Below are 12098 nucleotides of genomic sequence, written 5' to 3' on the forward strand. Positions count from 1 at the left end.
GAGACTCGCAGGTCCCCTCGCAGCCTTCTCTTCTTCAGGCTGAACAAGCCCAGTTCCCTCAACCTCTCCTCGTAGGGGAGATGCTCCAGTCCCCTCACCATCCTCGTAGCCCTATCGCCACAGCCTGTTGCCATCGTGGCCCCAGCCACCACCACGGCACTTTGCGAGACCCCCGGAATAGTTTTTCACAACTAAGCACCCCCCCTAGGAACTGTGTAGGTAAGCATCGCTTGTCAGACGCTCCCCAAAAATTCAGTGAAAGCTTTCTGGGCCCGCAGGGCGGTAAGCAATTCGCATCACTGGATCAGCACACCCGTGTCTCCGTCTCTCCAGCGCAAAAGAGTTGCAAGAGACAACTCGTTCGAGGAATCCAGAGGACAGACAGTCCCAGAGCTCAACACCCACGAGAAAGCACTGGCCACGCGTTGCACTGTTCCATTAACAGAGGTAAGGATCGCATTCGGTGCACAGTCTGAGAGCAGCTTGTTTTCTAAGCCTTCAAGCAGGTAAGGATTTTTGTTTCCACTCTTTACTGCTTGCTGCTGCCACTTTTACCTTCCCGACAGGGTGAAGGTGTGGACAAAGCTATCAGCGTTGGCCAGCTCAGCGTGAACCATTCCACGAGCCACTGTATAGGAGGAACGTGAACACAGCGATACCCAAGCTTTGTAGCTGGCACCGCTGCCCAGCCCTGGAGTTTCTCAAACACCATTATATACCCTATCCCATCAAACTCCTGATAAGCATAAAAAAACACTGGTTTGCGGCTCACTTACCACATCCACACGTGTCAACCTAGCACAGGAATTGTTCACAGCCAGGAAAAAATCCACACCGTGCTCTTCACGGGTGAAAAATCCCTCTCGTTCCTCCTGTAGAACAAGCAAGGTCAGATCTCTTTTTCCTCTTAATCAACAGGCGGTTCATGAACAGGCAATACCTGAGGCTGACGTCCCGCAATATAGCAATGCTCGCGTCCGCACTTAACATGCCTCACGCACAGGCTGCAAGAATCACAAAAGGAAGAGGAAAAACACTCACAGAAGTCAAGTAAGTCTGATTTTATATTGTCTTTGCAAATCAAGGACGTCCTATTCTCACTATCCATTCAAGGCAAAAGTCTACAGAAGCATGTCAAAAGCAGTCATTGAAAAACAGTAAACGCGACAGTCTTGAAAATACGTTTAATGTCTAATCTTATACAAAAGTGACAGCATTTTCAAAAAAATATCAAATCCTGTATTTATAGCTTCTCACTATCATACAGCAATATTTGTTTCATCTAAAGAAAATACAGCAGCAGGTGATAATCTATACTTTAAAGATGTGATTGCTTATATTTCATATTGTAAACAAATGCAGTATGTCAATCTCAAAGCACAAGTCAAAACGAACTTCTCAGCAATTGAACTCAAACGATGCATAGAAATGTACAAATTCCATTGCAGAAGCTTCAGGCCAGAAGTTGCTCACACTTGACATAACATGTGATAAAGTTACTACACGGTATATAGTGACAACTGGAGTTTTTACACAATAGATTAACAGGTATACCCTTTTCACTGCTATGCAAAGAACTTTGCTCACAAAAACAAAGGGGTTATGAAACAGTTTTCATGACCTCAAGAAATACGCATATACATTGAAAAACATCCCATATATACTGAATTTTAGGCTAAATGTTCCAGTAATAAACCCGCCTATTTCAGGAAGAACCTAGAAGTCTAGTTACTCTCACAAATCCTCTCTCCAAAAACCGGTACTCGCTACGTTTGCTTTATCCTTTCCTGTCTCTCCCCACTCCCTGCAAAGACACACGGCCAGGGCAATGTGTAACTGGAGCGTTGCTGCTGCTGCGTGATCCCTTCATTTGGAATAAATGCTTTTTCATGACATCAATTCACTCTAAGGCTGCAGGTATCAAAAAAGCACTTGAGCAAACGTGGTCAGTGCTCTCCCATGTTTATTTTTAAGCGGTCTTGCCACGGTGTAAGCCAAGCCTGTTCTTTGAGGGGGCAACTGGGGCTTTTTAAGGTTAATGAAGACTTGCACTTTTGGTTCCTATTTCTAGGGTTACAGATGCGAAGTTTTAAGCTGAAATGGTGTTTTTGTTCCACTCCAGTATTGTCTTCCTAACCCAAAAACACACACGTACCTTTGCTATCAGCTTTCGTGACGTTAGATTAGAACAGCCACAGCTGAGCTGACTGCTTTCTTCTGCAAAAACATTGCAGGACTTTGCCATGAAGGCCAGGACTACTAACAAGCACCACCACCACGTCGCCCCATTTGTTTTTAAGAAGTCCATCACATGCATGCAGGAAGCCACGATAAGGTACTGGAAAAGAATTCACTGGCTTTCACAGTTCCATGATACAAAGACTCCATGTTACGCAAAAATTTGTTCCTAGTTCTACCCACAGAGGCGAAGTGAGGATCTCCCCAGCTGGGGATGAAGCAAGCTGTCCGTGGTCCGAGTCTCGGCTGTGACGCGCCACAGCGAGTGCCAGACCTCACCGACACGCGGCTGCGCGTGGTGGAAGCGCCACAGTCGCATCGCAGCACACCCCCTGCATGCTCTTTGCACAGGTACGGCAAGAAGACGAAAACTTAACCGCAGTGCCCCTCCGGCGAGGGGACAGCTACACAGCAGCGCACAGGCTTCGAGACATTCAGCGACTCCGAAATCACACCGACTCAGTGAGGTACGCAGACACCCAGCTGGGAACTGGGGACCCCTCCCCATCAGACCCCACTCAGCGGAGCTGCCGTCAGACCTCCCCGTTCTCAGCTGTGACGATAAGGATCCTCGGAGCTGACGGATAACGCTGCGCCAAAAACTGCCGGGAAGGGAATTGTCAGGTTGGGGTTTTTTGATCTTTTAAGCTCATTTTCTAGGGACTCTAAAATCTGCCGAGTTGACACAACCCAGCAGCACAGTCAAATTTTAAATGACTAGAACCCAGGTCAGAAATGGGGAAGTACCTTACCTACGTGGGAATCCGTTTCTCTTTACACAGACCAAGCCAAACTTCCAACCACCACAGAATGAGAACTGGCAAAATGATGTCCCCATCGGCATGCATAAAACTCACATTTGTTGATTCAAAGTTAACTGCACATCCAGGTTATTTAATTTGCACGTAAACGCCTGTTTGTGAACACGAACAGTGTGCTGACAAGTCAGACCGAGTACTTCGAATGCGGATCTTCTCTTCCGTAGTCCCAGACTGAGCAATTGTTTCGAGTATGTACAAAACGCTGAGAAAACCTTCAAGTTCACATGCTCTGTCTCTTTCGTTTCAATTACTGTAGCATGTTCAAAAATTAGATTTCTCGACAAAAATCTTGAAACACTTCTTATTGACATTTTAGAATAACCTGAAAATAGACAAAATATGACTATCCATCCATTCAGTGACCAGCACACGTCTGGCAACAAGACTTAAAGCATTCATGGAAATTTAAGAACTCATTTTTTTTTTTAAGTCCTTGAGCCTGATTCTTTATAATCCTTTCTCGGCAACTCCCATTCTTCCAAGGAATACTTGCCAATGTAAGAACCACAGATGTTAGTTTTATTTCCGCTCTTCGTGATTCGCTTTATTAAACCAAACAATTACGCCAGCATATCAGCAAGGTAAATTGACGCAAACTGTTCCTTCATACCTCTAATGCACACACAAGAGGCAAGTACTCTTCATAGCCCCAAATGTTACTGAAACAAAAACTGTAAAAATCTCTGTAAGTAGTGGATGAAGGTGGAAAGCTACAGTATTTTGTTGCCCAGAATGTATTCAACGGTAAGGCTGCAAGAGACAATAATTCATGGTCAATACAGGCTTTTCACAAAGTTCACAGTTACAAAAATTTGTAATTAAAGCCAAATTTGTTCCTATCATTTGTTATTCCCTCCCTGCGTGCCCTAGAAGCAGTCTCTCTAGCTTACAGAGACTAGAGTATTTTTTCTTTCAGCATTTATTACAAGGCTTTCCCCCTTTTTCTGCCTTTTAGAGAAGGCTTTCCAAGTAGTAGAAGACCACTGTAATGTGATGCTTAGACACACTCCTACTTGACATCACTTCACTATTCCAGCATATTTAGTTACGTATTTAAGAAGCTGGTTATTACTCCACTGGCTACAGAAATAAGACAAATGTGCTGCGACTCCTTACCTGCGCTAACAGGTCTCACGCTACTGAATTTCCAGGCTTAAAAGTCTACCGTTTTAGAGTCATTCAAGACGAAAATTAAATACTCACATGGGGACCACCAGGCATTGACGGAGCACCAGCAGGACCAGATGGCACTTGAAAAGGATTAGGGGGCGTAGGATATAGTCCTGGAGCTGGATATGATCCTGTGGGTGGAGGAAATGGACCTGGCGGTGAAGGTCCCCATGTTCCAGGTGGGACCGTACCCCATGGTACTGTTGGCGCCGCCCCTGGAGTCTGGGTAGGAGCGGAATATGGCCCTGGGGGTGGATATGGCATGCTAGGTGCAGGATACTGCCCTCCCATTGTTGGTCCCCATGCTCCAGAGGGCATGGATCCCCATGGCCCAACAGGAGCAGGAGGTGCAGCTGGCTCCGTCGGACCACCGTAAGGTCTTGGAAGCTCTGGAAAGGGCATATTTGGTGGAGGATATTGCCCTGGTGGGACAGGACCTGGCACAGTTGGGGGTGGATATGGACCACCAGGAGGAGGGCAAGAGGGTCCGGTAGGAGGAGGAGGAAATGGAGCAGGCGGTCCGGGGGGCATTGAAGGATACATTCCTGTTGGCGGAGGTCCGAATGGCACGCTGGAAGCGGACGTGTTTGGTGGCAGTCCGGTTGGCGCCGCGGGGGGAGCGCTTGGGTTGTTCCAAGGATTCGAAGCTGGCCAACCCTGCGGTGGCTGACCAGGTTTTGTACTGCTCACTTTGGAGGTTTTAGCAGGCGACTGATCTGGTAAAGCATCTGCCAACTAAAAGATAAAGCATCAGTGAGTATGGAAAACGCCTACTGGACTCACTAGCTGCTGACATTCACCTGCTACACGTATATGTTTCAATGGCCAAAATGCGAGGAAGAGAGCTCTCTGTTGCTGCACAGAGATGATTACATTCATTTTTGTGCAGCGCCTATCGTTAAGGTAGAAGAGGCATTTTGACATGCTGCGGTTAGAAAACCAAAGGCGACCTACTACACGTGACACTAAGCAATTGCAGCACAAACCCGAAAAGAAAAGATTTTTGTAGCTTTCCATTACAGCTATTCTGACACTATTAAAGCACGACTCCTTTGTTAATATCACAGCAGAGGAGAAACCGGGAGGCACCTAGCAGCTTCCTATGTTCAGTCCACAGATTGCTACATCCACCCAAAAGGAAAATGCCACAACTGCAATACAGAGGAAATTGCCTCTCGGCTGTAAGCTCTCCTTCTTCTTGAAAAAGTACCTCAACTTTTAGAAAGAAGTAACACAACCGGCTGATCTTCAGGAAAGAAAAACTGTTACTTACCGAAAAATCATCAGTTCCAGACATTTTGCTGAAAAGTAAGGTAAGATAAAGTGAAATTTGTTGAAAATAAAAGTATTTCAAGCAAGAGTTCATGAGACAAACTCTACATTTGCCTCACTCAGACCACAGTAAGTGCTGAGCTGGCTGCGCCTCTTGGCAGTGGCTTCATTTTAACAACTCTGGCCCTCACAGGTATGTGCTACCCAAACACTTTCCTCTCCATGATAAAGTTCTTACAGAAAGGAAAGTCTTCAGCCTCTACCTGTCTCATCTCAGACAGGACCGACACGTAACGTAAATGGGTCACATTACACTGAGAAAAAATACTTCAAATATTCCTACAAGTAGGCAGCCTACCCAGGCAGCGATGCCTGCGAAGTATTCAAGGTCTTTTCTAAACTGGGACTCGGAAAAAGTACGGCAGGCTGCTTGCAAGTGAAGTTAACGCATCTAAACCAAACCACGACTAAACCCCCACGCAGATCTTATTGTCAGAAATAAAACAACTACAGTTTGCTGACGCTTTATCCTCCAGTTATTTCAGAACACACTAAAGGTAGTGGATGCCCTTATTGATGTTCACCAACTGTGGCTCGCGAGCCTTAACCGAACATAGACACACCAACAGCGTCGTCAATGCGCACCTGACTTCCAACTTTTCAACTCTTACAAGGAGCACTGAAAACGGGGACCAATGAACCATGTGCTGTCTTTTCATGAAGGCAACCACTGCACTGAAGAGGTTTCCAGAATTTCACCCCAATGAATACTGGCTGGTTTTGTCAATCTTCATTACCCACACAAAAGGGCAGCTGAAGTCATACTCAGTTCGACTAACTGACAACAAATATTAGCTGGAGGTGAAGAACTCTTAAAAAGATGACCAAGAGCAGGTGAAATAGGTGGACATGCCCCAGTGCAGCCAGAGGTTTTAGGGGTAGGTGCAGGAGACAGAGAGGAACAGAAGAGGAGGAAAAATGCAAAATGTAAGTCAAAAGCACAAATGCTACTGCCGAGTTGAACCCCCACGCAAAACAATCCTTGTTCTTCCTTGTTGATGGTGGAGACCCGACCTTTAAACAGACGTTGGTCTCGGGGATGGAGGTTTGTACAGGTATGATAAAGAGGTTATAAATTACATAATGCAAATAACATGGATATAAACTAGAGTCTTCTCTGAAACTGTATTGTAAGTTCATTACTATCTAGACAATTTCCTAATCTTAGGACAGTACTGGATCAGAACAAGGGGCCATTTAGCTCAGCATCCCATTTTATCTTCAACAGTGACCAGTAGGGAAGAACAAGAATAGGGATGACACTCACCCCAATACCACAATGATTCCAAGCTCAGAGACTTCCCAAGCTGTAGGCAATTTCTGTGGAATAACAACCCTCAAATAATTTACCTGCCACAAACACATCTAGTCTTCCTGCTTGTACCTACAACACCCCTTGGCAAGGAACTCCATAGGGCTGCTGTTACACAAAAAGGCACCTTCTCTTTTGTTCTAAACCTGGATCTTAGTAGTTTCAAGAGTTGCTCCTTCATTCTTGCAGCTGAGGAAATCAGAAAGTCTATTCTTATCCACCCTGCCCGTGCTGATCATTATTCTACAGATTTCTACCCTTTTCTTTTAGCTGTTCCTTCTCCAGGCTGAGCTCTAGCTTACTGCATTACCCCTTGTGCAGCAGCTATTCCGTTCCTTTGATTATCCTCACTGCCTCTCTTTGAGGCTTTTCCAATTCTTTTGTATCTTTTGAGATGAATGACAAGAAAAAAACACAGAATTCAAGATGTGGCATAACCACTGATTTATATAGTTATGTTCTGGTTTGTCTTTTATTTCCTTCCTAACACTTCTTAATGTTTCATCTGGTTTTGGATCACTACGGAACCGTCACTTTTACGGCAATATTTCATTCCTCAGTGTTAAGGGTCAGCCCACCATTTTAGATATGAAATTATATGCACCACTCTACATTTGTCTACTCTGTTGGAGACATCTACCAGCAAAAGCCCAATCTCTCTCCAATAGAGAGCTCTTATGTTAATAGAGTTCATCAGCTTTTGCAATGAACCATGCTCAGTAATTGTCAGATGTTGGTATCTGCTCTTTAGTGGCACTGTGGTTCAACTTACCAATACAAATACAGAAATTACTTAATATAACCCACAAAATACCAGAAATGAACCATTAATATAGAGACAAGTACAAAAAGAACTTTCCACGTAAGTGCGTGTGTAAACGCCTTCACAAGCACAAAACCCCCCAGGTTAGCAAGAAGCAACACCACAGCAGCCCAGGAGAATCCTCCTTTCTTTGGGCGGATGGAGAGATGGGAGAGACCAACTGAAACACAGATCTACAAGAGACTGAACAAAGCCCACGGAAGAAGTTAGAATATATGCTGCAAGGGAGAAAGGGAAGAGAGGAAACAAACCTAAAGAAGAACTCGGAAGAAAATCCCATGATCTGTCGCAAAAGTAACAGAGTAGTAAATTCAAGTCAAAGCAGCGGATGAATACAGCTGAAACAGGTCTGCTTACAAAATATCGACAAATATCCCCAGTATTTGTCAGTACATAATTTCAAAATATTTCTGTGTATGAAAAATAAGGACACAATTCTGCTACATGACTTAAGAAAAAAAAAAAAGTGTGGCTAAGCATAGCCTCTAATGAGATTTTGTGGCTTTTTTACTTTGGCAAGCAGACTAGAGCAACATTTGCTGGCAACATTTGGCGTAACTGAGTCAACGCCAAGCATGTCAAGGATCCTCTCGCAGACAGGATGGCCTACTTCAGGGATGGTTTTTAAACACACATTTCATCTGGGTACTGCCACCTTCACTTCATAAAAAAGAAACCGAAATTGCCATCAGACGCATTCAGACAACACACGAACTAATGGGAACTGAAGTCCAGAATCTATATTCCATTCAAATTGTTTAACACGGGCACAAAGAATTTCAATCACAACCTTACAGAAATATCAATTACATTTGTCAAAGTATTGCCCGAGGCATGTGCATGCTCACAAATTAGACCGACTGTCAGACAGAAGCCCTCCACGTAATTCCATTTTAAATTCCCCACCACTCACGCGTGGGCTCAAGATTTTGAAAAACTGTACTGAATGGTGGGTAGGTCTGCACCTACCCAGAAACCGTCCACAGCAACATCTTCAGACCACGGTCCAAGCCCTCCCGGACACCCACGGAAGTCAACAGCGCGTAGGTGAGCTGAGCAAGCCTGCTGGGCTCCATGCTGCAGGCTGGAGAAAGGTTGGGAAGCCCTCCTCCGACGTGGCACTGGCAGGCGAGCTCTACCAACAGCGTTAAGAACAACCAGTGATTTTCAGAGAGGTGATTTTCAGTGATTTTCTGTGAAAATCCCCATTTCTGGAAGCGTGGTACTACCTGTAGCATACGAAATCCATCCTGCTGAACAGCTTCCACAATAAAACAGCTCCACAGTTGGTTCTTTTCAGCTCCGAGCCCTCCCTGATCACATCCAGCCCACTGAAACTGATGGATGTAGGAGCATTTTTCTCATGCTCTTGCCTTTCCTGGCTTTTATCCATCACCAGTCCTTAGGGACCCTTGTTAGAAAGAGCTGTCCAAAACACTTTTTCTTTCTTCTACTAAAGCTATCCAAAATGAAGCATCAACTGCTTTCATTTTTTTTGAGTTGTATGACATTTTTCAAACACTTGATGTGCCAGATTTAGTTCCTGTCTCCAAGATCATCTCTCAAACACAGAAAAATGCTCTCGAGATGCAAGAGGCTCTGCTGCATTTCCACTGGGTGGCATGGCTCTATCAGCAAAGAGCTCTTTTGTCACTGTAACATGACTAATACCTACCAGCACAACCTCATCTACAACAAGATTTCTGCCCACATAACTGCAACTACCCAACATAGCCATACAGATAAAATGGAAGAGAGACCAAATCTTTGACAGCTTCTAAATGTTTTCTAAAATATGCAAATTTCTGCAGCTTCTACCTTCAGGCATTAAGCATCAACATTTTACAGCTGGCCCTTTCCCCAGCTTTGACGCCTTCTCGGCAGCCTAACTGATGCGCTTCCGTACCATGCAATCGTTTAGTCTGACCTGGATGTTTATTCCTTGGGAGAATAAATACAGCTGGTAAACAAGCTGACTGGTGCGGGGAGGAAACAACAGTTACATCACTAGCAGCTACTTGAGATTGGGTGATCTTTTTGCCCCTTCCCATGTCTGTCTTGACTGAAAAAAAGGAGGCAAGTCAGATTTTCACTTTTCAGATTTTCAGTCTTTGTATCTTCCAGACAGATTTAATTAAGAGTGACAACCAAAATGATGCATGTTAGTGCATCTGCTATAAATTATCAACTACCAGAAAAAAAACCCCATTTCAAAATTAGAGGTCTTTGATATCGGTTTCCAAGCCCTGTAAAACACAAAGCCATAAGGAACTGTAAGCTGTTCCGGTTTCCCACCTGTGGCAGCCCATTTAGTTTCACGGCTGCCTCCCCACCAAGACCAGACCGAATCGCTTCAGCTGGTCACCACACCATAAGCAGATGGTTCCAAACCCGGCAGACATCTATCACTTCTGAGGTGGCTCGTTTGTGTGCCAGCTGCGATACAAAGCCAGCGGAGAACTGCCAGTCTCCACCATCAAAGACAACTCCTCTCCACACCAGCCTACCCTGTGAATCTTGCGAAATATACACTACTCCAGCAGCTCAGAATAATTAAAACATTTCTTCCATAGTTGCCTCTAAACTTTCTTGAGAGCTACGGAACCCATTCTCGTCATGTTATCCTCATTTTAAACAATACTTTGTTTCCCACTTACAGCTTTAGCTTCCAATTATCAAAAGTCTTTCTGAACTAGCTGTGTACTCCTTCTACCAAAGCTATACACTCAGGGATTATCATCTTCATTATTTTTATTTGTTTTGGATGTAATAAACACACTGACCCCGAGTGCGAGCGACTCTCAAACACCTTCACAGCAGGCTTGCTGGTTTCCTCCCACCAATAAACCCATCAAAACTGTGTGTCATATTCCAGTTCTGGCCTCAACAACGACAAATGAAACCACACACCCTTCTGCTCCTTCACAAGCGCTCTTTTCCAGGATAACCGCTTCTCGGGACGCAGTCCCACTGCATGGATACAGCTGGCATCTGTCACGTTTCGATTTGGCACTGTGAAAACGTACTTGAATGAGCTCAAGTTTCCAAAGTACCTAAAGCGCTTTCCAGCTTTAATATTCACCGCCTGTTTCTGCATCAGCCGCTGGGCTCCAGAGGCCTCGGGGATGGCAGTTTCAGGGCACGTCGGTTTTGTTTTGCTCAAAACCTTTGCTCCTACACTGACAATAAGACTGAACAGCATTGGATCAGCACTGTTTTCCGCAGAATCCACCTAGAAACAAGCTCTGTCCCAGCGATGAGGCCTGTCAGGTAAGTGGTTCTCTCCCTGGGAAACGCGTCCTTTGACACCACACGGTGCTACCCCTCCCACCAAGTCAGCTGCCTTGAGAAGATCAACATTTGACAAAATTAATCTATTTCTTATAAGCTATAAATCACTGACTCGCCCGAGGCCTTCCTCAGTGAGGAACCTCTGAGTTAAGCAGTCGCTTCTACGCCATCCACGCCTGCTGCTACAGTTATTTACAGGTCATGGCCACGCAGCACGAATACCAGCCGCCCAAAGGCAGGACGCAGCAGCCAGCACCGGGGCGCGCAGTTCGAACGGGCCCCGCTACACGGGAACCTCCCGCGCCCCGCGGAGCCGCCCCCGCCGTGACCCGCTCTCGGTACCGGGAGGCGGCGGCAGGCACCCGGCCGGCGCCCCGACGTGATGCGGCCTACCCAGGCGGCGAGTCCCCGGGGAGGGGGGGGGGGGCTGTCTGCCGCCCCTCACCCGAGGCCGCCAGGCCCTCCGCCGCTCCCCGGGGGGGGGAAGCGCCAGCTGCGGCCCGGAGGCGGCCCGGGACGGCAGCCCCTCCCTCCGCCCCCCTCCGCGCGCCGCTCGGGCCCTCCCTCCGTCCGTCCCTGCGTCCCGGCGGCGGTACCTGGGCGGGAGGAGCACGGCGCGGCCCAGGCCGGGAGGGAGGCAGGAGGCGGCGGGCCCGCAGCACCACCGCCACCCCGAAGCCCAGCCGGAAGCGGAACTGCGTCACACGCCCCGCCTCCCCCGACCGGAAGCTCGACCGCTTTCGGCCCCACCCATTCGAGTCGGCGCCGAGCCCTCCCCTCTCCCCGCCCTCTCCGCTTGCGAGGCCACGCCCACCCCGCCTGGCGAGACCCCGCCCACCGCCGCGCCCCACTGCCGCGCGGGGGCACGTGGACCCTTCCCGCCCGCCGAGGCCCTTCGGGTGGGCCCGCAGCCCCCTGCACTGCGCCCTTGCCGGGTCTCCCTCAGCTGCCACAGAATCCCGCCGGGTTTTGGTTAAATTTACCCAAATCGTCCAGTTTCCACGTTCCAGGCCTAATGGAAGGACAGCGCGGCCTGCCAGCTGGGCGGGTTTGTCACTCCGGCCTGCCTCAGCCCACGGCCGGCCTGCGGGGTGAGGAGGAGGAGGGCGAA

General features: G+C 47.3%; 1 protein-coding gene across 1 annotated transcript; it reads right to left on the minus strand.

Annotated features, from left to right (window-relative positions):
- Positions 1-1169: 1169 nt before the first annotated feature.
- On the minus strand, positions 1170-11667 carry MAPK1IP1L (mitogen-activated protein kinase 1 interacting protein 1 like). The gene is made up of 4 exons (XM_075427083.1): positions 11584-11667; positions 5503-5530; positions 4263-4964; positions 1170-3809 (listed from the first exon to the last, which is right to left on the minus strand). The coding sequence occupies exons 2-4, from the start codon at positions 5524-5526 to the stop codon at positions 3798-3800; spliced, it is 738 nt and encodes a 245-aa protein (XP_075283198.1). The 5' UTR covers positions 5527-5530; positions 11584-11667; the 3' UTR covers positions 1170-3797.
- Positions 11668-12098: the final 431 nt, after the last annotated feature.

Source organism: Opisthocomus hoazin, chromosome 7 (assembly GCF_030867145.1).
Source record: "Opisthocomus hoazin isolate bOpiHoa1 chromosome 7, bOpiHoa1.hap1, whole genome shotgun sequence".
NCBI lineage: Eukaryota > Metazoa > Chordata > Aves > Opisthocomiformes > Opisthocomidae > Opisthocomus > Opisthocomus hoazin.